At 40.1% G+C, this 27,780-nt stretch overlaps 3 protein-coding genes across 3 annotated transcripts in view; 1 reads left to right on the forward strand and 2 right to left on the reverse strand.

Annotated features, from left to right (window-relative positions):
* Positions 1–314: 314 nt before the first annotated feature.
* Positions 315–1,790, reverse strand: LOC102511815 (ferritin light chain-like). The gene is given in 4 exon segments (XM_032479089.1): positions 315–447; positions 1,208–1,493; positions 1,496–1,562; positions 1,656–1,790. Coding segments are annotated over 4 exon segments (621 nt in total).
* Positions 1,791–12,279: 10,489 nt separating this feature from the next.
* LOC116663349 lies at positions 12,280–16,833 on the reverse strand. The gene is made up of 3 exons (XM_032479090.1): positions 16,830–16,833; positions 13,171–13,607; positions 12,280–12,497 (listed from the first exon to the last, which is right to left on the reverse strand). The coding sequence occupies exons 1-3, from the start codon at positions 16,831–16,833 to the stop codon at positions 12,282–12,284; spliced, it is 657 nt and encodes a 218-aa protein (XP_032334981.1). The 3' UTR covers positions 12,280–12,281.
* The window catches only part of AGTPBP1 (ATP/GTP binding protein 1), a 133,237-nt gene continuing 118,251 nt past the window's right edge, over positions 12,795–27,780 (forward strand). Inside the window, exon 1 of the mRNA XM_032477488.1 lies at positions 12,795–12,986. The gene's annotated coding sequence lies outside the window, so the exon portion shown is untranslated. The remainder of the gene's footprint in view (positions 12,987–27,780) is intronic.

A 27,780-nucleotide genomic window follows, 5' to 3' on the forward strand; every position in this document is an offset into this window, starting at 1 on the left:
AGCATACCTATTACAAGGAGAGAAAAAAAAAAAAAACAAAAAAACCCGAGAGGGATGTGCAGTAGCACTGACAGTTGATTTGAAGATTTGTCATATTTGACTTCCTTCCCCTTTTCTGTGGTCTATTTTCTTTATCTCACAAGAGAATCTTATTTCGTATTTGTGCTAGTTGCTCTCTATTTGATCATTCAAGATCCACTCTCTTGCCTTTGTCCATGTTCCTGGAGGCTCCTTTATAGCCTGACTTCTGGTTAAGTTTTGCCAGGGTTGTAGGGCGGAGATAGAGGCCAGGGTATTAATTCCACCATTTCTCTCTACTGGGGCACCGTGGTTTTGACAGTGGCAGCTTCCTCCCACAGCTCCAGCTCTTGCAGGACAGCTCCTCCTCCCTTCCTCTGCTCTCCTTCAGTTCTAATGACACTAGTTCCTCTTCCTTTCCCTTCAGCCCTAGGCATGGTAAGGGATTCCCACCGCTGCAAGCTCTAGATGACCCAGCTTCTCTTGCTTGGCCCGTTATGTGAAGGAACTCTTTAAACAGTTCCCTCGTTAAAGCCTCCTCAGTTAAAACATCTGAAGCAATTTCCTGCCAGGGCCTGAACGAATACAGCTCACCTTAGTTACATACTGTTTTCAACACTAGAATTTACACTACTCAAAGTTGGAACCGAATGAATCATGTCAACACACGTTTATTGAGCACTTACCATGTACCAGGCACTGGGCGGTTATCAGCTTATACAACGGTGACTGAGACAGATAAAGTCTTCACCCTCAAGGGACATACAGCCTACAGGGGCATTGAGACAATATAACAGGATCCCTTGAGTTGCAAATGATGGAAAAGCCGAACCCACACTGACTCATGCAAAAAAAAGGGAATCTACCGGGTCATTAAAAAAAAAAAAAAAATCCAGAAATCGTGCTTGCTTCCTACGAAATTTTATCTAGGACCACAGCAATGTCGCCAAACCCTGTATCTCTTGCGCTCCTCGTTCTACCTTGTGTGTGTGTGGGCTCAGTCCTTAAACTAGCTCTGGCCTCAGTGCAGCAAATGCGCTCCAACTGAGCGAGCCCTGAAGTGTATCTCATTGCTTCTCATTGGCTGATTGGGAACGCGGTGCTCCGATTGGCTCGGCTGGAGCCTCCTAGCCATTGTTGTTATTATTATTTGCTGCAAAAAGCTTTATTGTTTCCTTTGGTCTGGGGCTTGGGAAAGGGCTCCCAGTGGCTGCAGAGAGAGGCAGCAGTCCTGATACCAGAGGGGCTCCTCAAAGGCTCCTGGGTTCCAGGGGCTCTGAGCAGTGCTTGAGGGTGAGCTTTTTGAAGAGATACCTGCCCAGCCCAGCCTGGAGGCTGCCCGGCTGCGGAGGTGAGCTGGGCGATGGCTGTCTTCTTGAGGAGTTTCACCTCCTCATCTAGGAGGTGGCTGTCCAGGAACTCGCAGGCAGAACCCAGGGCTTGCAGATCCAAAAGGGCCCGGATCAGGTTTTTCCCATGAGCACGGTGGCTTCCATAGCGTTCTGGGTTTTACACCACTCATCTTGGTGCGGCTTCTGCACCTCCTGGAAGAGGGAACAAACGCTGCGCTGGATTTGCGTTTTCAGGAGATGCTCAGCGCCCTAGCGCCTCAAGGGCCAATTCCTGGAAAAAGCGGCCCACGCACTCCAGAGCCACATCATTGTGGTGGAAATAGAGAGGGAGGTGTAGGAGGCTCGCAGACGCATGTTGACTGGGCTGTTGACGGCTGCCTCCGCCTCCGTGGTATAATTCTGACGAATCCGGTAGCTCATCGTTTATCAGCAATAAGGAACTAAGCTTAAAAAAATGGTCTTGGCTGGTCCAGCAGGCCCAGAATAGCTGTGTTTCGACTGGAAAAAAGGTAGTAGAAATGAAAGGAAGTAAAAACGAAAGTACATGTAATGAAAGTAAAACTGAATTATTTCTTTCTACAGTTTTATATTAACAACTTATTTGCATATTGATAAACATTATTTATCTCGCTAATGTAATGTGTATAATTATTAAAATTGATTAGCTTTGTTCCCCCCACGCACTGCAGAGTTTTTGAAAGCAGGAACTGCTTGAAGTGATATCTTTTAAGTCAGTCAATTTGCTTTGAAAATATACCATATATCCAAAGCGCTTTGTTAAGTGCCGTAAGACAAATTGTCCTTGCTCAGGGGGCACTCAGAGTCTATTGGAGGTGACAGATATTCATACATGGCAAGCTTGAGACTTACCAGGAAACTACAGGATTACAAGTATAAACCTGTGGCCTCTTAATACAGGTCGTATATTCATTCATCTTTTATTGAGCATATACCTTATACCAGATCTGTATGAGAGACTTTTTACTGTTGTTTTTATTATTCAGATGCAAAAATATTCTGTCCCTAAAGATCAACTCTTCTGCAAATTCTCTATCTTTGTTGGAAGCATCTTTCCTGTCTGAGACTCCCCAAAGAAAACCCTCATCTGTTCTATTTCATGGCCTCCTACACATATTTCCTGAGGGTTTTGGAACCTCTCCCTTTGGAAAATGCAAATGCTACTCTTAGAGAGAATGTTTACAGAATGTAAAGGGATCTTAATGTTTTCTAGTGTTTTCCATCAAAATTGGTATATATACTGCATACCAAGAAAAATGGATGGGGAGGTTTACGTCTGGAAATGGCAGACCAGGGGCTCCAGCTGCCCGAAAGGCTGAGGGGTCCAATACCTCTGCACCCTAGTGTGGCTAGACTGGGGCAACCAGATGACTATCAGCTTGCCCGTAAGTTGTTCTGGTCACATTTATGTTACTTGGCACTTGTTTGGAAATACTACTTAAGAGATTGTTTGTTTGTTTGTTTGTTTGTTTTCTAAAACTGAAGGGCTGGAAACAGGAAATAGAGGCCCAGAGAGGTGGCATGGCTTACCCGAGAGCACACACTGAATTGGAGTTTCTCCTACCAGCTCTGTTTAAAGATGACTCCTCTTCTACACTTAAGGTCTTTTCGGCAAGGCTCTTAGCCAATTCAGGGAGAGGAGAGCTTGCAGTGAGAAGCCAGGGTAAGCTGGGTGTAGAGGGCAGTGGTAAAGTTCACAGGAAGGTTACATGCAGCAACGCAGGCTCTGGGACAGAGCCTTCCTTTGAGTTTCAGGGAGCATATCCTGGATGGGTTAGGTGCTGAAGCAAGTGAATTATGATGATTCTCCCAAAATAACTTGGCTTTAGAGCTAAAGATATCCAGCCAGGCTCAAGGTTGTACAAGTCTTTTTCCCACAGCTCTTTGCTAATTGAATTAAACCCTTCTTGGCAATAACGCAGTCTACCATAAGACTGACCGGAAGGATCGATTTTGCACATATAATAACTTGGCTTTCCAGTTGCTTCAGGCTGCCTGCCTCAGCTCAAATTCCTCCTGTAGCTACTGTCTCCTTTCACCTTCCTATAATCATTAGTGACACCTGATCCCATTACGCACTGGTGGCCTTCCAGGCACACTCTGTTGACTAATCCTCGTGATTGCTGCTAATTCACGGAGGGTGCTGCTCTGTACCGGGCTGGCCCATCTTCATAGTGTTCTCATCCACTTTTCAATTTCAGCTGCGATGCCAGTGGAGCTGAAGGTACTTCAATTAGAAAAGGGAATGCTGCGTTTTGTTCCCCAGAATCGTGTGTGTGCTAGAACCAAAGCCAGCAAGAGAAGAAGAAGTCACAGAATTACAGTCCACCAGTCCTTCACCTCCCATTACTCTGGGCTTCTACTCACATTTAAAACTCACTGAGCTCTGCTCTCCCCCAGTGCAGCACATGGCATTCTTCCAAGCTCTGAACCTTTTCCCCATTCCTTCATAAGAATCTCTGTTGTGGCCTATTTTCTTTCCATTGAATTAATAAATACCTAAAAATTGCATTTTTAACTGCTAAGGCATCTCCCTCATTAAGTTGAATATTTCATAGCTCTAAGTTCCTTTGGAGAATTCGCACTTTCCTCAGGTGAGTGATTCCCAGGCTGAGACCTTCAGGTGAATTTCATCAGAATTTGATGAACTTGCAGTTGGAGATATTTTGGGGTAGGCAGCAATTTAAAGTCTTCTTTACTTCACATCAGCCACTACTGCTAGCTGATACTGCCTAGGAGGTGAAGAGAAATATTTTACAGTGTTTGTGATTTGCACAAGATGATAGTCTTGCACAACTATGTGAAACACTAAACCAGGAGCTGCCTTATCATGGAAAGCAGAACTGATCATGCCGGTCCTCAGTATGAAACTAGAATATATGGATGTATGAGGAACTAACTGAATTGTTTGTTCAGGTCCGATTCTTCTACGGCCAATATGAACACAGCATTTATTAAAACTTGTCCATCTCATTTCCAGGAATAAACAGTAGCATGATTCATATGGGAGGAAAAGGCCTGTAAGGTATGAAGTCATCACCAGGCCAAAGAGATGGCTACAGTTGGTCAGAATTACTGCTGTCTATCAATAGTGAAACTTTCAGAATTTGGTTGCCCTCTGAATAAAGCCAGGAAGAATGAACATGTGACAATAGGTTTACCTTTGCAGAAACCATCCAGAGATGGTTTGTAGATGTGTGATTGTTTAGAGATTTTAGCAAACCTCTAAATTTTATAAAGCTGACCTATATATATATCATCAAGACAGGAACATCGCCAGAGAAAGCTCTAGCCCACTACACTGTATTATAACGCAGATGCATGAACACATAGAGAAGAAACCGTGGGTTGTGTTCTGCATGGAGCACACATACAGCAGTGGTTTGTTGGAATTGGTAGCACAGGTTCTATAGAACTGAAATATTCAGGGAAATTATTATGGTAGCTTGGAAACAACCACAGTGGGAGCGTTTGTATCAAAGAAATTGGCAGTTGCTATAGACCAGGGATTTTTGTTGGTTTTGTTTTCAGAGAGTTGGTTTACCAGTCCACCACTGTCTAGCACCGCTGGAGGCAGAGAGAGTCAATCTGTCAGGAAAATGTATATTCCCATCTCTCAAAGAGGTATGTGTCGTGTGGAACTGGAAAAGCTCAGCAGAAATTTCCCAGAACCTGGACAGATGGAGACTGGATTCCTCCAATTCTCTTTCCTTCACTTCTACGCTCACTAAGCAACCTTCTGCTTATTTATTTGGTACCAGTAGATGAATTGGTGTTAGATGGTATTCCTGCAAGTCCTGGAGCTTCTAAGGAACATCTAGGGAAGGAAGGAGAAGGATCACAGGAGACTGAGCAGCCGTTTCATCATCTGTCGTCAGCCGGGGCAGCTTCATTTTCTCTGTTGTATGTATTGGTCGTCCACACACATACAACTCAAAACAAAACAGTTGCTTGGAGAAAGCACACCTACCACTAAAAAAAACTTTTGAAAATAGGAGGCCAGAGCTCTTTGTTTACCCAAAAAGTACATCCCTTAGTAAAGTTAACGAATTATTTTTTCTGGGTATAATGCGGCCACTTGTGAGTTTGGTTAACCTCAATGAGTTTCCTATTAATTGATAAAGCTGGGATGCACTGACTGGAAATTCAAATTTCTTAACTAACTGTGTTGAAGATCAGACTCATTGGTGAGGCATTAACTGCCCTTCTGAGATTTTGATCAGGGCGCTCAGCATGCTGTCTGCTCTGACAGTCTTTACACAAAGCAGCTGGGGAACTTTCTCTTTGCTACAGGGAAACTGGAAAATGGGTCCATCAGGTGAGCTAAGCTCCAGTCATGGGAAATGTTTGTCTTTTAAAATGGCTCCTCTTCTACTTACAAAAGTGACCTGATGTCCCTCAAATTTTTTTTTTTTTTTAGAAAATTAGAAAAGCAAAAAGAAGAAAACGAAAATCACTTTTTCCGCCACCCAAAGACAATCACTATTATTTTGGTGTATATTTTAGCTGTTTATACAAACACACGTATTCACCCACCTACACATGATGTTTTTTTAAGGGGAGTTTTTAAACTTTGACTTCGCGATGTAAATGCCATTTGACTGGTTCTCATCACAGTTTCTGCGTCTGTAATACATGGGTTCGGGTTGACTCTACATGAAAGGCCTTTTCTCTATGTAAAATTCTAAATAAAAGGTAATGTGAAAGCTTCAAATTAAAAAAAATCAAGCAGTTATTTTAGTTGTTAGTACATGCGTATAGTACAATCTAAAAGTGTAATATTGATTTCAATAAACATAAGTCTCTCTTCCACGGTTTATACCAGTTCTTCCCAGAGGCAACCATTGTTTTCAGTTCCTCCTTTGTTCTTCAGAGATAATCTGAGCATATACAAGCATATTTGTAAAGTTTAACAGCTAATTTAAAGATTTTTTTTGGTTTCTATAATAGAAGTAGGGTTCAAACATTTTCAATCTATTAAAATCTTTTTTTTTTTTTTTTAAGTATTTTGTTGTTGTTCTGTTTTTATGCATGATTTTCTTTTACTGCTGGAGAAAGCTTCTCATCTATGGTCGTTACTATTGTCATAATCATCAACAACATGAATGAAGCCCCTATTGTATGCAGGTTCCTGTGAGAATAATTTCACTTGGTGAATGAATTATCCTGACTTTGGGGGTGAGGGTTGGGGGTTGGTAAAATGACAGTTGCATAGTAATGAGATTTTCTCCAATTCAGAAGTAAAAAAGTATCTACATTTTCTGTCTAGAAAGTTCAAAAGAAAAAAATCCCAGCATAATTACATTTAGAATTGAGTAGGTTATGCGTGTTTAGGAAATCAGAGTAGATGCAGTAGCTTTCATTCCTTATGAATGAAGGGGTGGTGTTAGTTTCCTATTGCTGCTGTAACAAATGACCACAACCATAATGGCTTAGAATAATGTGTGTTTATTGTATCATAGTTCTGCAGATCAGAAGTCTCACACAGGCCTTACTGGGATAAAATTAAAACTTTGGCAGGGCTGAATTCCTTTCTGGAGGCTCTGGGGAGATTCCCTTTCCTTGCCTTTTTTGGCTTCTGGAGGCCACCACATTTCTTGGCTCATGCATGGCCTCCTTTGTTCACCTTCAAAGCCAGTAATGTTACATCTCTCTGATCCGTCTTCTGTAGTCGCACCTTCCTCTGACCACAGCCAGAAAGGCTCTCTGCTTTTAAGGTCTCATGTGATTAGATTTGGCCCAGATAATTCAGAATAATCCAGGTAATCCAGAATAATCTTCCTATCTCCAGGTCCTTGATTTAATAAAATCTTCAGAATCTCTTTGCCATAGAAGCTAATACATTCACAGGTTCTGGGGATTATGGTATGGATAGCTTTGGGGGGGGGCATTATTCTGCTTACCACAGGGATCAAGAAAAGTGAACTCCCAAAGGAAAGAAGCATTTCTTCCATGTTGTCCTGTGTTGCATGGGATCCTTGAGTCCTTTGGCAAATCGAAGATTCCCACCTACAGGAAAGACTGAAAGCATTACAGATAATACCTAGATACTTTTTGGACATTGTATATATGACCGGTTGTCTGAGGAAGAAAAAAATCAAGCTTGGTTTACAGATGGGTCTATACCATATGCTGACGCCATCCAAAAGTGGACAGCTGCAGAATTACAGCGCGCTCAGAGGTGGCCCTGAAGGGCAACGGCAGAGGAAAATCCTTCCACAGGGCAGAATTTTGAGAAATAGATTTGGATGTCCATGTCTAGCGTGAGAGATGGCCAGAAGTATGGATCTACACTGCTTCATGGGCAGTTGCCAGTTGCTGGGATGGTGGGTTAGGGACTTGGAAGAAACAGGATTAAGAGATTGGTGACAAGGAAGTTTTGAGACTTTATGTGGATGGACATCTCTGAATGGGCACAAACTGTGAAGATATTTATGCTCCACATGAAAGCCCGCATAAGGGCCTCTACTGCAGAGAAGGTTCTTAATTATCAGGTGGACAAAATGATGTTCTCTGAGATGTCAGTCACTTTCCCTAGTCACCCAGTGTTTGCTCAGTGGATCCCTGAACAGGGCTGGGATGGAGCCTATGCATGGGCTCAGCAACATGGTCCTACCCTTACCAAGGCTCCTTTGGCTCACACTACTGCTGAGTGCCTAATCTACTACAGCAAAGACCAGCATTAAGTCCCCTTGACTGGCTTCTCCAACACATGGTACCCAGTGGCCAGTAGCTGGCACCCCAAAAGGCAGTTTCATAGTAGAGTGTCCCTGGTGAGATACCTTCCCTGAATAGCTTTCCCCAGCACCTAGATGATGGATTTCCGGAAGTTCTAAAGCACAGCTTTCCAGCAGGTTCTGGCAGCACAGTGCCCCAGAGACTTCTCTGTCATCCAGTGAGTCATTGTTGTGTTCTCTCCGAGCTCTGGATCCTGAATCTGGGACTGATACAGATAGAGAGTAAATAAGCCCTTTCCTTAATGTGATTGATTATTGTCCTGAAATTTCAGTCTCATTGTGATGAGAGGAATCAAAGTCTAGTTTAGCCCTAAGAGTATGAAGTTATCCCCAAATTTCACATACCCTAAAATAGGAAATAATGTTTCTTCAAGAATTCATAAAAATCTAGTACTTAGTTTTTAATCTAAGATAATTCTGCATGATTTTTCTTTGTAGTTAAAGAAAATCCTTCATATTTACATAAACTCTTGTCTTAAGAGATACTGTCCACAAGGTTGATTGTGACACAAGGGATTAACGCATAAATGAGACTTCCCAACGCTTGCCTTTGGTTTTAGGCTAATGCAGTCTATTGGTGCTTGTGTTCTGTTGTTTTAAAGCCTAAAAATCCATAATTAATCTTTGTAGGTGACTTATGATTTATAATCTGCTTTTACATATACTATGTATGACTTTTAATCTACTCAACAACCTTCAAAGTCAGTTATGGTAATTGTAATATGTAACTTTTTGCTAAAATATATTTTTATTGTAGAAAGTTTAACAACCATCGAGAAATAAAAAGTATAAATTTTAAATGACTTATAATCCCACTATCAAGTGATAACTGTTGTTGAAACTTTAATGTTCCAGTCTTGTTTTTATACACATAGACATGTTTTTATAAAAATTGTAACATGTTGCACATAATCTGCTAACTTATGTAACAATATGTCATGAATATGTTTTATGTGATTAAGTGTATTCCTCGTAAACCATGATCTTAATTAATCCTTTTGTATTAGGACCTCTGTAAGAATGTTATGAAAGCTATACTCCCTAAGCCTCAGAAGAAGCAGCACTGCAAATGCACAATTAAAATTTATCAGTTAATGAATAGAGGAGGATCTAGGATTTGTGGGATTTGAATTTAAATAATTTTGGAGACCCTCTTTTATTTTTTTTTTCCACTTTATTTTTTGTTAGGTTGCATGCTTACTTTAAAAACATTTAAACAATGCAAAATATACGAAGTGACAATGCCTTCCCAACCTGGCCCCAAGTAATTCTAGTAAGTAGAATGGTATTTTCCCTTACAGAACTCAGTTTATGAAACTCTAAATGCATAACATTTTCCATAGTACTGATTTTTTAAAAAGTACAAATGGGATCATACAATCCATACGATTCAACAACTTACTTTTCTCATTTAATAATCATTAGACATTGAAGAATTCCTTAAAAATGAGAAAACGAATTTTGACTCTCCATTTCTAAGTTTCAATCTAATTAATGATGAGTTAATATGAAAACTATTTCTTTAATGTTTTCATTATTCAATACTTATAAAAGTTAATTATTAATTAGGTAGTCTTTTGGAAGCTGAACCGTTTTATTAAATAGAAAAAAGAGTACTTTTAGTGTTTGTGTTCTGTTAAAAAGTTAATTTTATTAGTTTATTTTTGTTACTAAGAAAAAAACAAAACCAAACTCTTGCCTAGACTGTAGGACTGAGAAACTGATCTGAAATTGATGGGAAGTTTCCTCTTTCTCATACTACAGGGACCCCTCTAAAAAGAAAAACACAAAATTATATATAAATGTGAGTATTTCTTTAGCTCCAGAAATCACAATATCTTGCTGGAGACTTGGAGATTCAGGTCCTTTTAAAATGAGACCCGTTCAGGAAATTCATCAGAAATGCTTTGTATAAATGCTTCCTGATTGCAACCTGGCTGCTGCTTCACATCTAGAAAACTCTGTAACTTAGCACTCACCAGGGGCCTGCATAAGTGTGGGGCCAAGAGAGCCCTCTCCACTGCTCACTTCATTAGCCTCAAGGTAAATCCACGGCTGTTTGTGGATTTAAACCTTCTGGGCCCCAGGTTAAAAACTCTTGCTCTTCCACTGGCTTCTTAGTGATCTATCGCATGGATATACAATAATGTGCTTAACCAGATGTCCTCTCTTAAACACTTAAGATGGTTTATAATACCACTCTGGGATAAACATTCCTATAGCGAAATCTCTGCCACTTCCCTGGTTATTTCCTTAGGATAAATCCCTATAAGTGGATCAAAGAGTATGCCAATTTTTAAAATTTTAGGTTTGGCAGGAATATTTATGTTCCATTTCACAGATCAAGAGAGAGAGTGCAGTGCTTTACAGATAGGGATCTTTAAACTCAGCTATTCTGAGTCTGGGTCATATATCATTCACAGCCTTCCATGTGACTACTCGGAAATCATTTGTCACGGCAGAAGATTTTGCCCCCAGAACCACTCCACTGTATGAGATGCTGGGGTGGCTTCCCTCCATTTCTCAGCTTTGTCCCGTTGGTTTAGGTTCCGCTCAGGTTGTTTTTACTGCACTTCAGCTCCATGGTTTTTTGTGGTCAACCTTTTAATACAGCACACAACAGCTGCTAGGTATCTTGCTGAATGTTATCATTTGTTTAGCTCCTCAGAAGATTTCAGGAGGATTGTGTCTGGCACATAAGAGGTGCTCAATAAATTGATGATTGTTGAATGATGTTGAATAGTTGTAACAATTCTACAGAGGCTACAACTCCAGAGGACTGGGTATGTTTCAGAAACATCATAATTGAGCTTGTGCAACTAACATTTATGGTTTCAGATGGAAATGGCTGTAGACTTTTGAGAGGTCTATCACTATTCTAAATCTTATGGCTCTACAGTTTCATTATAAAGTTTGTTGCATTTTGTGTTTCTCTGTTAAAGGTATGGAGGTGAGTAAATCAGCAAAAGAGGAGAAAGAGATAGTTGGGCTCCAATGCTCACCTTTCTCTCCAAACTAGTTCAAAGTTAAAATAAGCAAACACTTACTGAACACCTGCAAGGCACAGGCTAGACTAATTTGAAGAATCCCAGTTAAATGAGTATCAGTTAATGGTCAGACTCTGATCTACATCACACAATTATTTACATTGAGTTTTATATATCGTAATAAAGTGTGCTGAGAAAGCTGAGGGACCAACAGGGATTGGTTCTGCTTCTTATTTAATTGTATGGTTAACCTACTGGATCTGTGACCTGGCCATCAAACCACACTAACAACGCTCTGTTAAAGTTGAATGCAAATTCTACAAAAACACACATTCACATTTATATCTATACCTTTCTATATTGCAGGTTAATTCATTTAGGAAGATGCTCTTTGAACAAGTTTCATGTATATTACATATAAGCGATTTCTGTGAAATGTTAAATATTTAGATAATTAAGTGTTCTCAGATAATGCTTTTCAGACTGGGTGGTTTGGAGTGGTAGTTGTTTTAAAATGATTTAAAACACTGTAACCTACCTTTTGGTGCTCACAATCAGGGAAACTACGGCATTTATAAAATGGCAGTCTCCTGTTTATCAATAAAGACACCTGCCAAGGGCAAACTGCAGGAAGCATGTATGCTGTACCTTGGATTACCTTTGAATGGCCTTCACACCCGCTTAATTTCTTTTAAACATTATGCGAAAACAAAACAAAAACCTCACAGCTCTCAATTTATTTCCCTATCTGGTTGTAATAACTTTACATTCCTTACCGGCTACTATAAACATCAGCAAACATGATTCATGTTCTTGAAAAAAAGTAAATGTCAATATTTATTAAGAATATAGTGTGTTTATATGCAGTCAAAACAGAAGGGCATGTTCAGTATTTAATCTCTCTGACACATTACTTTGGCTCAGATAAAATACTCCGTCCCTGCCTTCAGTGGCCAATCTAGCATTACCATTACGTGACTATATGTACGAACGTTACAAAAAACAGAAAATAAATCAGGCAATTTGTTCGTTGCAGCACTAGGTATAAAATTTATTGAGGTATGGCCACAAGGTAGAATTTCGTTGTGTTCCGGGAGCCCAGCTGTGATAGCTGCCTGTCTTCACCTTCTTATTATGGACTCTCCTTGAGGTCAGGAAAGGGCTAAGCTTTACCGCGGTCCCCAGGGTCTAATGCCACCCCGGTACCACGTGGGTCGGAGAGTTAACCGCTTGTCCGGTGCTGTTAAAAGCTTCCTAAGAGAGTGGAGGTGGGCTCGGGCTTGGTTCCTGGGAAAGGCGGGGGCTCTAATTGGGAGCGTACAGGAAGGTGACATGCAGGACGCGGGGAGCCGCCGGGAAACCCATTTGGTTCCGTAGAGAGACAGCTGCAGGGGATGGTGGGCGTCGCGCTTAACCCCCGCCCCAGACTCAGGGCCGCGCCTTCCCCGCCCCCAAACATCTGCGCCTGCGTCCCGCCCTCCCTCCTGGGCGCGCTCCCTGCTTCCCCCACGCGCGCTCCCCGCCCCCACGGCCGCTCCTGCCCGCGCGTGCCCCGCCCTCCTGCCGGCGCGCGCGCACCCAGGCGCGCGCCCGCGCGCCCCGCCCTCCCTCCCACCCGGCGCGCGCGAGCCGGCTGGCCGAGGAGTGCGGTGGGCGGGGCGCCGCGCTGACGTTGCCCGGGATGCGGGCAGGTTCCGCCGCCGCCGCCGCCACCGCCGCCTCCTCCTTGCCTGCCACCGGGGTTTGTATGAAAACACCCGGCGGCGGGCGGCGAGGGATCCGCCGTGCGCCCAGAGAGCAGCCGCGGGCGCTGCCGACGCCGAGCCGGGTGCTGCGGCTCTGCTCCGTCCCTGCCAGCGCCCCATCCTGAGCCGGTGAGCTCCCCGCCACCGTCCGCGCGTCCCGGCCGTCAGCCCCTCGGCGGCGGCTTGCCTGCCGCCCCTCCGCCCCTCCGCCCCTCCGGTCTGCCCGGCTGCGGCGTCCTGGGGGCGGGAGGAGCCCGGGAGGAGTGACCCCGGGCCCGCCACGGTCTGCGCCCTGGACCCCTCTGCCCCTTACCTGACAGGTGTAACCCGTGTCTTTCGGGGGGTGGACCAGGTCTGAGGGAAACCCCTGATGGTGGGGGCTTTGGCCGGTTTCTGGAAAACGCCCCACCCCGCCCCCACACTCAGTCGTCCCCGCTCCAGTCCCCGCGGAGGGTGCCCAGTGCGGTGTCCCCGCAGAGGCGGCCCCCTGTCCTGCCCTCCCTTTCTCTCGGTCCCCGAGCTCCGATCGCCGCTGTGCAGCGCGGAGCAGAGCCGAGGAGCGGCGGGCCGGGTCCCGGCGCGCGCCCCGCTTCCCCACCCACCGCAGCACCCACCCTCTAGGTGCGCCGACCTTCCAGGTGGGATGTGGTGTGACGTCGGCGATGGCTAGGTTTGCTTCCGTCAGTGGGTGTCTTGGCGTGAAGTGTGTTCTCAGTTTACAAGTTGTCGCCTTGTGGATTTGATTTGAACCTGAATCAAATGGCCCTGGATGACAGTGCAGAGTTTCCCTCCAGCCTGCCTTTGAGTTGTAGGTTCCTTATTGCAAGTATTCAGGGACTCTTGCAACCCAACGCAAAGGGTTGCTGGGCTCTCCAGTTGCTTCCCTCCTGTGCCTTTAAGTCTCGTTAGTACCGGTGCAGTTTTGAATCGGTTGGTTTCCTTTCCTGGGCGTTTACTCATTATAGAATGGAGTTTTACACATCGAGGTGAATGTTAATAACGTAAAGCCTGTTTCTCGTTTTAAGATAGCTTCCTCAAATGCCTGAAGGTCTGGCACAGCAGATGACCGAATATATTTTAAGACTTACTGGAAATTTTATTTGGTACTATTAATTCTGTGTGGTTGTTGTTGTTTTTCCTTTCAGGTGTTCAAAATTGTAGCAGCGTTTATAATGCAGGACAGTTTGTAGTTAGGAAGGACTTTAAACAGCCTTCTTGATCACTCATTTTCACTTACCATTTATGTCTATGTTGGAATCTTTATTTCAATCTTTCTTTGTTAACCTCTGAATTCCTCTTGTAAGTTGTCTTTTTTTTCCCCTGAGAAAACCAGAAAGTTATTTTTGCAATTGTATTGTGGAATGTTTTGAGTTCAGTAGGCCAAAAAAGTAGTAGTTTATTTAAGGCACTTTAAATGGTACATATTTTAAAATGTGTGCCAAATGTTAATCAAAGCCAAACAAAACCCTGGAAGATCTGTAAGCATTTTCTTATAGAATTGTTGTGAGATAGTTAGCAGTGCTTTATCCACTCCTTATTTCTCATCCTTAAGGTGGAGTTGTGATATGATTGTTCTGTTTCCCATTAACTTTGCTGGAGTTAATTTCTGCAATGAAGTTATAGGTTCATTGTCAATGACCTCAAAACTCTGCCTTGAATTGCTGCAGTCTCACTCTGAACACCAAAATGAAGGGTACTCTGAACACCGAAATGAAGGGTGTAGGCGTAGAGCTACCCTAGTAATCAGCCAACATTGCAAAACATTTAAATGTAGTGGTGTAATTTAAGCTTTTGTAGAAGCAGTTTTTATAAAGCCTTTCCAATTGACTTGAACTGAGGCATTTATTCTCTTTGGAATAGCCTAGCTAGACTCCTATATAATAATGGTTTTATCTTCAACAGCAGAAGGAAAAGAGGTCCAAGGCGTGTGAAATTATCTAATTTGGATTGTATTCTATATTTTGGAGTTGAAAAAATCTCCATAGTTTCACCTTCCAAAATCTACTCTTCTTGCTTAAAGTTCCCTAGTTCCTGGGTGAACCTGTCAGAAGGCTCCCTGCAAGTTGGGAGCTTCTCTTAGGCCATAGGTCCCAGTGTGAACAACTCGCTTTAGGTGAGTCATTTATCTTTGTGCTTCAATGTTCTCATCTCCAAAAATGGGGATAATAATGATGTGTACTCTTAAGATGACTTTGAATATTAAATGAATTAGTAATGTAAAGTGCTTAGCCCACAGTGCCTGGCACATAGTAAGTGCTGAGTAAATATTATTACTGCTAGTGTCAGTGCGAGGGATCTAGTAAGCTGAAAAAGGGCTTTGGGGCTGATTGAGCACTGTTTTTCCAGATTAATTCCACTATGACCCATTTGCTCTTTTGGGGTTAAGGGACAGTTTAGTCTCACTATCCTGTCTTGGAAGCATGTAATTTAGTTTTAAATAGAACAGCTAGACCCTGAGCTGGGTGCCCTGAGATGCTGCCGGAGAGTGACTGAAGTATTCCTGTTTGTCCCTTCTGACAGAACCTTGGATTGTCTCCCTAGTGGCAGTGGCAGTGGCCGTGGCTGCTATTTTAATCACCTGTTTTTGAATTTATGATTGTGTGTTTCCTTGGCTGTCATGAGCTACCATCAGAAATATTCAAACTACTAATGGGGATATTTATGTGTTTATCTGATCAAGATATTGCATGATGTTTCCAGGATACACAAAATCACTTTCATTTAAGCATTCTTTTTTTTTTTTTAATTCTGTATGGATGTTACATAGAAGGAGGTTAATTTTGATTTGCCATTGTGCTCCTTTTCAGCTTTCATGTAATTTTCCTAGGAAAGTTAAAAAACTTTTTTGTGTGTGTACTACTTGTTCTTTTTGGTTTGTGGGGATCTGCTATTAATACCCTGTTTTTTAAATCAGATGTTTTCAAATGTTTGGTCTCAGGACCCTTTTATACTCTTAAAAATTATTGAGCACCACAGAGAGCTTTTGTGGATTGTGTCTATCTATATAATATTATATTATAAATTAAAACAGATACAAATTTTTTGTTAGTTCACTTAAAATGTAACTATAAACCCATTACATGTTAATATAAGCATATTTTTAGTGAAAGATGACTTTCAAGAAAAAAATAGAGAAGACTGGCACTGTTTTAGATTTTGGTTAATCTCTAATGCCTGGTTTAATAGAAACAGCAGGATTCTCATATCTGCTTCTGCATTCAGTCTATTGCAATATGTTGTTTGGGTTGAAGTATATATATACAGAGAGAAATCCAGCCTCACACAATGGCTGGAAAAGGGTGGGGTATTCTATTAGCCTCCAGATAATTATGGATATTCTTGTTTGGTACTGCATCAAAACTCAGCCTATGGTAGTTTTTAGTTAGGTAGGGGTTCTGAATTAGTCTTCCCAAAATGTGCCTCTTTTGTTATGAGGATTATTTTGAGCTGAAGGCAGCTGAGACCTTGTGGGTTCAAGAGAAATTATTGCCCCTCCCTTAATTACCTAGAATTTAAATTGGGGATATTTCCCAGAAAAAAACGAGTTATTACCAGAGATAAATTTTATCCTAGTGGCCCCCTGTACATGGCAGGGCAAACATCTAATTACCAAACATCTGCTCTTTTTCTTACTGTCCTGTGAATGACCCTCCTGTTCTCGGAAGCCCTAGGTCCCTATCCCATTCCTTAGCTCAGGATGGCATATACACCTCATTTTACCTTTTTGTCTTTGAATCTCTCATGTCTCTGACACCTCATGTATGTGGGATTCCCATACATATGAAGTTAAGTTTTATTTTCTCCTGTTAATTGTCTCACGTCAATTTAATTCTTAGAACAACCAGAGGAACTGAAAGGGGAAAGATTTCTTCTCCTCGTCAGTTGCAGTATGGAATCTGAAATTATGTCAATGGACATTTAAATAATATTATATTAAAATCCATTGGTCTGAGCTTAGAATGGATCTTATACCCATGCCTGAATTTATAACATCATGCATTGGTCATTTGTAAATATTGTTTCAATGAGTTACCCAGATCTTCCAAATGTTGACACTTTTTATTATACAGTATCAAAAAATCACATTTGTTAACATCACCACCCATTCCATCAGAAACAAGTTATTGGGAAGTTGTCCTGGTTGTTACGTGATGGTGGATATTTTCCAGAAGTCAGATGTTTGCTCAAATGTTGTCATTAGCCACAAATACGATTGCCAGTTGTTTCTGCTATGTGACAGATAGACTTCATTCATTTCTGAGTGAACCTCTTCCAAAATACCTAAGTCTGAATAACCACAGTCACTCTTTGAAGTAGAAGTGGTGTTTAATGAAAAGCTAGTTCAAGCTCTCAGTTCAGTTACACAAGCATGTTTCCTTGAGACAGCCATCAAGCACTGTAATTTAGTATATAGCAAGGAATGCTTCATGCCTACTTATCGTTTTTCACACAAAACATTAAAAGGCCATATATGCAAGGGTCAAGATTTAATAAAATGAACGCTTTTTACTATTTCAGGGACATTCTTAACTGAAACAGAGCCAGAGCCTTTTTTTTTTTCTTTTCAATAATTGCTGGTGCTTGAAAATACAATGACTAATAATAGTATAGTTTGGTGCCACCATTATAATTCGCTCTTAGATGCCAGAAATTTTACACACCATTGCTTTTGTACCATTAGTGCAAATGCTATTAATAGTTAAAAAGGCTCATAATGTTTTAGTATATTATGAAAATAGTTTTGACCTCGTGGACCCTCTACAAGGGTGTTGGAACCCAGAGTTTCCACAGACCACACTTTGAGGGCTTCTGGTATAAATCATGGAGCATTTCTACCAAACTTTGATTGGGAAGGGAAGTGGTGGCGACTATCTCTGCAGTCTGTTTTTGCCTCAAACTTTTGGGTTCCGATAAAGGCCTTCTTAAAAAAAAAAAAAAAGCACAGAAAATTAGCAGAAAGTGGAGAGGTTTCTTTGGGTTTTAGTCAGATGTTGATCCAAGGGAACTGCAGTGTTAGTGTTCTGAAATTACGTTATCTAAATCAAAAGGATTTGGTAGTACATTTCCACAAATGATCAAATCTAACTCTTTTTGGATTTTACTTGTTAGACAAATAGAATGAAGGCACAGGATGGAAAGCTCACTTGATACCCAGCTCATTAGCTTAAAAAAAAAATCACTTAGCTTCCCTTCTTAATCTCCATTCATTTGTCACTTAATTCATGCTGAGGTTGACCCATCCTAAGGAGGGGTGCCCGGCACTTGCTGTCTTTGCCTCACATCTTTCCCTACGGGGAAACTGATTTAAGGTTATGATGATACGGGTATCGCTAACATTGGGAAGAATAATACTAATAAGATCAGTGAAGGATTTGTGGTAGAATATTGCTAATAAAAATGTAAACATTGCCTACATGTAGTAGAGTTTAATGAACTGAAAATATTTTTTGACAAGAACTCTTCAGATTTTTATTGATTTATGGTAGGCCCAATTTCTTGTGGCGTGTAGGCAGAACCGACTGATGGTGGTTAATACAAGACAACTAACCTCCCTGACTAGCTTTCTCGCCTAATTTGCAGATTGAGAGTTTGACTTCCACGAGATCTCTGAAGCTTGTTACAACTCTAGAATTTTCTGGGATTTTTTTTTTCTTTCCCTTTGTCCTGAAAATATCTCTTTCATCTGTTAATTTAATCTCATCAGTTTTAATTTGTGTTTACATTTGAAACTTATTTTTTTCCAGTTTTTGACATATTGACTTATTCATACTTTTGGTCCATATTTTGACTTAAAATTTATTTGTAAAAATTACGGTAAAATACATATACCATAAAATTTAACGTTTTAACCATTTGTCAGTATGCAGTTCAGAGGCATTAGATGCATTCACATTGTTGTTCGAGCGTTACTACCATCCATCTCCACAAAACGAAAACTCTGTATTCATTAGGTAATAGCACACTGCCTCCTCCACTCCCACCGGCAACCACCAGTATGAATTGGACTACCCTGTGTCTGCCTTGTATGAGTGGAATCATACAGTATTTGCTCTTTTGTGATTGGCTTATTTTATTTAGCCTTATGTCTGCAAGGTTCATCCACGCTGTAGCATGTATCAGAATTTCCTTCCTTATTAAGGCTAACATTCCATTGTATGTATATACCATATTTTGTTTATTTTATTCACCCATCACTGAATCCTTGGGTTGCTTCTGCCTTTTGGATATTGTGAATTAATGCTGCTGCTGTGTACATGGGTGTGCAAGTATTTCTTTGACACCCTGCTTTTAGTTCTTTTGGGTACTCAGAAGTAGAATTGCTGGGTCATATGGTAATTCTGTTTTTAATTTTTTTGAGGAATGACCATACTTTTTCCATAGAGGCTGCAGCATTTTACATTCACACCAACGCCAACATTGTACAAGAGTTCCAGTTTCTCTACATCGTTGTCAACACTTGTTATTTTCTGTATGGGTTTTGTTTGTTTGTTTGTTTTTTGGATGATAGGTGTCCTGTGCGGTGATATTGTGATTTTGATTTCTGTTTATGCTGCTGAGTTCAGTTTACTGGTATTTTGTGGGGGATTTTTGGATCATTGTTCAAAAGGGATATTGGTCTGTAGTTTTCTTGTAATGTCTTTGTGTCACTTTGGTATGAAGGCAATGTTGGCCTCATAGAATGAGTTAGGAAGTGCTCCCTTTTCGTGTATTTGGAAGAATTTGAGAAGCGTTGAGCTCTTTAAATATTTAGAACAATTCGTAGTGAAGCCATCAGGTCTGGGGCTTTTCTTTGTTGGGAGGGTTTGCGGTTTTTTTTTTTTTTTTTTAGTTGAAGTATATTCAGTTTACAATGTGTCAGTTTCTGGTGTACAGCATAATGCTTCAGTCATACATATACATACATATATTCGTTTTCATATTCTTTTTCATTATATGTTACTACAAATTAGTGAGTATAGTTCCCTGTTCTATACAGAAGAAACTTGTTGTTTATCTATTTTATATATAGTAAGTTAGTATTTGCAAATCTTGAACTCCCAGTTTGTCTGTTCCCAGCCCCTTTCCCCCCGGTAACCATAAGTTTGTTTTCTATGTCTGTGAGTCTGTTTCTGTTTTGTGAACAAGTTCGTTTGTGTCTTTTTTTTTTTTTAAGATTCCACTTATAAGTGATATCATATGATATTTTTCTTTCTCTTTCTGGCTTTACTTCACTTAGAATGGTAATCTCCAGGTCCATCCATGTTGCTGCAAATGGCATTATTTTATTCTTTTTTATGGCTGAGTAGTATTCTGTTGTATAAACATACCACAGCTTCTTTATCTAGTCATCTGTCAATGGACATTTAGGTTGTTTCCATGTCTTGGGGTATTGTGAATAGTATTGCTATGTAATTCTGTCAGTTTTTGTTTCATCTATTTTGATGATCTGTTATTCCATGCATGAATTGTTTTAAATGTTATTCTTACTCCTTGAACCTTTGTAGTGTTCTTCTTTGTCTCTTGTAACATTTTTTGATTTAAAATCCATTTTGTCTGGTATTAGTATAGTCACCCCTGCTCCCTTTTGGTTACTATTTGCATGGCTTATCTTTTTCTATCCTTTCGCTTTCAACCTATTGTGCCTTTGTATCTGAAGCTAGTCTCTTATAGAGAGCATATAGTTGGAGCATGTTGTTAAAATCCATTTTGCCAATCTCTGCCTTTGAATTGGAGAGTTTGATCCATTTACATTTGAAGTAATTTATCATAAGGTGGAACTTTTGTCATTTGCGGTTTGTTTCTTATATGCCTTGTAGCCTTTTGATTCCCTCATGTCCTGTATATTTTGATTCTTATTGGGATACTAGTGGGAGGTGACTTAGGGCTCTGGTACTTTCCTTAAAACAAACAAACAAACACAACTTTAACCATTTTAGTGAGTCAGAGTCATAGGTTAGAGGAAAGGAAAATGTGTGTTTCAAGATAAGAATTTTAACGTCATCCATCCCTATATGGACTAAAGAATTTTGGCATTTAAATCTAGAAATAGTTGGAATCAGAGTTGGGGCTAGAGTTATTTTAAATAAACAGTTTTTTGTTTATCTGTTATAATTTTGATTTTTTTGAAACATCTCTTTAAAATTTTTTAAAAAAATTAACTAATTAATTAATTAATTAATTAAGGAGGGGGGAATTAGGCTTATTTATTTTAATGGAAGTACCAGGGATTGAACCCAGGACTTCACACATACTAAGCATGACCTTGAGCTATACCCTCCCCACTTAAGTAAAGTAATTAAATTGAAGTGTAGTGGGATTCTGCTCCTCCGACAGTAAAACTCTATTATTTGAAGTGTAATTAAAGCATCACATAGCAGAACAAATTAGACTTTTCTAAGTGCCAGAATATCTTTTGTGGAGTAGTGTGTGAGCCATCCAAACTCTTGTGTTTCTAATGAGGATGCATAATGAGGAAAGGTAAAAGGTATAACCTTCTTGTAGGTTTACTGTTATCCACATTTTTTGATAAAATTAACAACAGTAATATAGGTGAAATAAATTTGCTTGTTTGCAGATTGGGTTAAAACATTAATAAACTAGTCATCAAATGTCATATGTTTAGGGTAACTAGATGAATATATATACTTCAATACTGTAATTTAAGGTATGTTAATATTCACAGACCACGTCCAGTGTATGTATTTCTCTCTTAATTTAATGGTAATAATCTCTATCTGCCTACTGATGGAAATGTTACTCCTTTTTCCTTTAGACAAGATATTATTTACCTTCTTCCTTCAACGTTTCTTTTTCCTTTAATTATGTTGCCAAGGATATGAGCATATTCTTTGGGATCTTTCATTTTAAATAACCAGGATTTGCAATTTTCCATCACATTGACATAGCTGGTGTGGGGGAATAGTTGCTCCCTTATGTTCTTGCAAAGCTATTACTTTTTTTCCTTTCAGATGATGAAACAGGGAACATTGGCAAAAGACAATGCTTCTCAATGCACTTGATTCCCTCTTCCCCGTGGTAGAATCAGCTGCCCAGATCTTCTTTAACAGCAGTTGTTTCCTAGTTGCCCACAATCACTCCGACAAGAACAATACTTATCCAGTATTTAACAGCGAAGGTTTTCATTGTTGATTAGAGCAATGTTTCTCAAACGTTTTTAAACAGTGGAAGCTCTTTTGCCTGTTGATATCTTGTGGGGAGACCCTTTAGTAAAATAGTCAGGTTGCTCTGGTTGAATGGGAACTGGACCAAGTTGTTTAAAACAAGGCAAGCCAGAAGGACATCACATTTTCTCAGATTGTTTTTAAAAGATTTAGGTGACACTTTGGAGTATGAACACTGTATATTTCTTTGCATTTTTTCTTTTCATTTCTTTTCTCTTTAGCAGTTTGAGTTGAAATAAATTTAAAACCATGTATATTTGAAGTCCTTACATACTTAGAATATACAACTTTACCTTTGCTGTGTGTCAGAATTTCTTCCGTAGCTTGTTTGTGGAATGAAAATTAGGACAGCTTACATGTATGAAATTCACTGATGCCTTGTGTGTGTGTATGCACACTTACTGACATGACTAATGAGCTTGATTCCAGGCTTACGCCAGTGAGAACTGAGGGTTTCAGTTTTTAGGGTTTCTTGGCTCTGAAACTAGTTCTAGTTGAGAGCCAAAGATCAGGAAAATTTCACGAATTCAGAAGATCCAAAACTTTGTATTTTTCTTGATCTAGAATATACAAAATTGTTTACTTTTCCTTATGTATGGGCTAGCCTTGAGCAAGTTTATCTTGCTTGTATGATTTTCTGCCAAGACCAGATTCCCACATTTAATTCTAGTGTAAGGCATCTTTAAATATATAAAAGTCAACTCATACAGACAGCATCCCCCAATTTAAGGAAGTGTATATTGTGGATTTTTATGTGATAGCACAGATTTTTAATGCAGCTTTTTTTTTTTTTAATCCTCTTTTGGATCAAAAACTCAGAATGCCATTATTAACCCTGGCTATGTATAATTAATATTGCTTCTTAATTTAAAAATGAATGTCATGCATTTATCTAATCTCTGAGGATATTGTGTGATTTTTTTTTTTCTCACAAAATTCTTTATTGAAAGAGGAAACAAGTAGAGAACAGATTCCATTTTATGTAACTACAGCAGAGAGGATATATTTACTATAGGTTGCTAAACAGCTCACTGAGGTCTGGGCTTTGTTGCAAAGGGCACGTTCTAGTCAAGTAGCTGAGGTATGGTACTGGTAGAATTTGCACCTGCCCTTTAGGGCGCCAGGGAAAGCTGTCCCTGGGGAGGTGACTCGCCGGAAGCACTCTGCTGCAAAACTGCCTGACTCCTGTTGGAGAAGCTGCACTTGCTGCAGGAGTCTGGTGTTGGAGAAGCTGTCCTCGTAGGAGTGGGTCCTGGAGAAGCCTTGTCCGCTGCAGCCACGTGAGCACACTGGAACCGGGAAGCAAAAATCCTTTTCCTCTGTGGTGTCTTTCCAGTGACCTCTTGACAAAGCTTAACATTGTGCCAGCTGGCCAAGAAATTAGTATTTTAAGTGCATAATAAATCCATTTTCACAATATAGGCTAAAAGGATGAATTTGTAGATGAGGGGCAATACATTAATATCTGGCACAGGCATTAAGTTGTTTATGGGATTGTCTAGATATCTGAAGAAAGAAACTCTTGGTTGAGCTTCAGGGAACAACTCCCAAAACCTCTGCACTCAACCGAGGAACCCAGGAAAGTACTGTCTTTTTTTTTTTTTTTTTTTTTTTTTTGAGTAAGAGGCCTCCTGTCTAATTGTGAGATTGCCTGTAGATCTTCACTGCTGGTTTAAAATCAGGAAAATGTTGTGATTAGGAGGCCTTGGTGATCAGGACTCTCCATACTTAACCAGCTGTACAACCACACTGGAACTGTTCTGGTCTATACCAGCCCTGTCTTCGAGAGACTTTCTCAATTTTTATACCCTGGAGGATTTATGAAATAATTTTCAGGTCTCAGGGAACTCCTCCGTAAAAATGATGTGATACTACAGCTGTGATACTAGCGTGAACAGAAGGTTTAGATATAGTAATTGTTCTGACCTCCTCCTACTCTGTCCACTGGTGGAGGGATCACCTGTCCTAAATTGTACGAGATGGCCACTACCTGACACTGATGAGTTGAGATTGACAGCAGTTTGTCAGTCATATATACTCACACCCATGGGAGTGGCACTTGGGAACAGAACTGGCCACGTGATCTATGGGAGACAGGCTTTGTAGTAACCAAAGGATGAAGCACCCCCACCAACTCCCTACTCCCATGGGAGGATGGGATTAGTTTGAATAGTTCTGAGGGCTGGCAGGGAACTGAATCTAGATCGGTTGAGAACTGAATGGAGTGCACGCTGGTTCAGCTGATGGTGGAACTATCCAGGCAAGGAGCCTTTCCATTGGCTATCCCTTTGGGGCCCTCTGAGGCTCAAAGCTGAAGTTTTAGGCCTTGTAACACAGGCCTTCAGTAATGATTGCTAATGCTTTTTGCTAGAGAATGATATTTCTCTGTGCATCTGTTTACTTTGGCTGTCCATTGGTCTATTCCTTTGTATGGATCTCCATCCCCACAAAGGATATAAACTCTAATGTGTGTTGGTAATGCAGACAGGAAAGACAGGTTTTCCTTTTCCTAGATTTCCTACTGTGTTTCTTTTTTTTAGTTTATCCAAGGAGGCCTAAGAGTATTACCACAAATTTTTACTATACAAGATATATTAATAAAGTATGGCTTGTGGCATATGGCTTGCACAAGAGTAGTTTTATTTTTCTTTATTTAAAGCAAACAAAAAAAGACTAACCAACCTTAGCTGAAAAATAGATAGTTAAAATTAGTCTACCATTCTGGAAACTAATCTCTTTCCTTTTCATGATTTTTTAAAACTCATATGGTGAAGATAATAAATTTCTGTCAAATAACTGGCAATAAGCTAAAATGGGATTCAATTCTTTTTCAAAATGTTGGCTTGGTACACAGTTTCAATAAATATTGTCAGCTGATTTTTTAAAAAAAATTACTTTTTTATTATGGTAAATTTAACATATAATTTGCCATTTTAACCACTTTTAAGCTTATGATCCAGTAGCATCAGTTACTTTCATGGTGTTGCATGACAGTCACCATTGTCTGTTTCCAAAATTTGTCATCACCCCAGACAGACATTGTAACCATTAAGCAGAGACTCCTGATTCCCCTTTGTCCCCACCCCCCAGTAGCCTAAATGACTCTAGATCTCTATGAATTTGCCTGTTACAGATATTTTATATAAGTGGAAGCATACAATATCTGTTGTTTTGTTTCTGGCTTATTTCACTTAGCATAATGTTTTCGAGGTTCGTTCATGTTGTAGCATGTGTTAGAAGAACTTCATTCCTTTCAATGGCTGAATGACACTCCACTGTGCCACATTTTGTTTGTCCTTTCACCTTTGGGTAGACACTTAGGTTGTCTCTACCTTCTGGTGTTGTGACTAATGCTGCTGTGCACACTGATGTACAGTTGTCTACTCCAGTCCCTCTTCTCAGTTCTGATGGGTATGTAGCAAGGAGTAGAATTGCTGGTTAGCTTTTGAAGAGCCACAAGACTGTTTTCTATAGTGGCTGTACCATTTTATATTTCCACCAGCAATGTATGAGAGTTTTAGTTTATCATATTCTTGACAGCACTTTTAATTACTGTTTTTGTTTTGTTTATTATAACCATTCCAATGTGAAGTAGTATTGTGATTTTGACCTGTTTCCCTAATAGCTAATGGTGTTGAGCATCTTTTCATGTGCTTATTGGCCATTTGTATATCTTCTTTGAGGAAATGTCTGTTTAAGTCCTTTTCCCATCTTTTAAATTGGGCTCTCTTTTTACTGTTGAGTTATAGGTGTTCTGTATATATTCTGGATATTAAACCCTTATCAGATGTATGATTTCTTCCATTCTGTATGTTGTCTTTTCACTTTCTTGACAATGTCCTTTGATGAACAGAAGTTTTAATTTTCAAGTCCAGGCACCTTAGCAAACATCTGCTATCACAAGAAACAGCTGAACCACTCTCTGCCAGACCTTAGAGAAAATATTCTGACTTCAAGTGACAAGGTTCTTAGGGAAAAAAGTCAAATGACAAAAGGATTTTAGACGATATGTTCTTCCTTGCTGTATGTTGTCTTCTCACATTCTTGACAGTGTCCTTTGATGGACAAAAGGTTTTAATTTTCAAGTCCAGTTGATCTTTTTTTTGTTGTTGTTCTTTGTGCTTTTGTTGCTGTAACGAAGAATCCATTGCCAAATTCAAGGCCGTGCAGATTTACCTCCATGTTTTCTTCCATGAGTTTTAACGCTCATATTTTGGTCATTGATTCATTTTGAGTTAATTTTTATATATGATGTGAGTAGAGGTTCAAATTCATTCTTTTGCGTGTGGAAATGAAGTTGTCTCCACAATAGAAGAGACAATTCTTTCATCAGAGAATGGACTTGACACCTTGTCACTAATCAGTTGGTCATGATTATGTGTATTTCTTTCTGGACTTTTGATTCTATTGTGTTGGGCTATTTGCCCATCTTTTTGCCAGTACCACTATAAACTGATTTGAACTAGCATGAACTACAAACATGAAAATTATCGACAGTACACGTAGCAGAACTACTAAACACCATAAGCCAAACGAATATTAATAAAAATATAGCCTGTTATAATTTATACCAGAATTTGAAAAAAAACAAGGTTTTTTTTTTAATTGACTGATGTCCCAAATATGGGTCCAGAAGTTACAAATAATCATATATATGTGTGTTGATTACTTGATCTTTTATGAAAGGGCTTTATACAGTCAAGTTGTCATTTTTTAAAACTAAAAATAAAGAGTGAAGTTTGTCTCCTTCATGTGACACTTGTCTTTTGTTTTCCTTTGTTAAACTTGAAATTACCATTCACAGATTTCATTTTCAACTGACGTGAGATAATTTCCTCCTTGCTCTTGATGCTCGTTAAACAAAAAATTCCTTACACGTGTGAGAAATTGAAAACCAGCAGCAAAATGTTATTACCTTCCTGTGATTTGCAGGGCACTGCTGTTTGACAGCAATCCAGAATTTTTTAGGAGCAGATCAGTAAATCTCATCTTGAATTTATAATCAGACTGCAGCACACAAAATTCTTTCACCTCAAAGTCAAGTCCTCAGCCTGCACAGAAGATTGAGAAAGGGTCCCTCATTCAGTCTTACACTTGTTTGAAAAGAAAGGGAAAATGCTGTTCAATTTTACTTTTAAGTTTTGTCCTCCTATGTCAGGAAGACCTGAGGTTTACAGATGTCCTTGTTCACTCTCAGGGCCAGGCAGCAGGAGGAGCATCACTGAAATCCATAGCAGTGGCTATCTCTGAGCGGGCGGGAACGAGGAAGGCTAGTAAACCATGTGACATCTTATGTGGCTATAGCAAGAACCTTGAGTTGCTGCTGCTTTTCCTCAAAACATTGTGGAAATGAAGGAACCCATCGTGTTTGCTTTTGTAGTCACCGATGGTGATAAGCTGCTAAGGCTCTGGGACGACTTAGATGACTGGGTCGATGTATGTGGTGTGGCGGGGGCGTGTGTTGAGCATTAGTAAGTGTATAGAAATAAACTGATTGTTCCCTTAAAGACTGGTTTTGATACCTGTTCATATATAAATTGGTCATTGAGTAGTACAGGTTTCAAAGTGTTCCGTTATTTGTGAGCCCTCCCGTAACAGAAAGTGTTAAGTGCTCTAGAAAAAGACAGAAGTAGGTTGAGGCAAGGGGCGGTAGGTGTGCTGGGGTCTGGAGGTGATTTACAGCATTAAGTAGGACTGTTGGGATAGGCTTTCTTGAAAAGGTGATACTTGAGCAAAGGATGTATGCAAGTTGGCTGGTCATT

Source organism: Camelus ferus, chromosome 4, assembly GCF_009834535.1.
Source record: "Camelus ferus isolate YT-003-E chromosome 4, BCGSAC_Cfer_1.0, whole genome shotgun sequence".
Classification (NCBI taxonomy): domain Eukaryota; kingdom Metazoa; phylum Chordata; class Mammalia; order Artiodactyla; family Camelidae; genus Camelus; species Camelus ferus.

Excerpts from the sequence above, each read along its gene's own strand:
- LOC116663349 (XM_032479090.1), bottom strand. Across the intron at positions 12,498-13,170 it reads ACACGGGTTACACCTGTCAG|CTGTCTCTCTACGGAACCAA; the intron begins GTAAGGGGCAGA and ends CATCCCCTGCAG.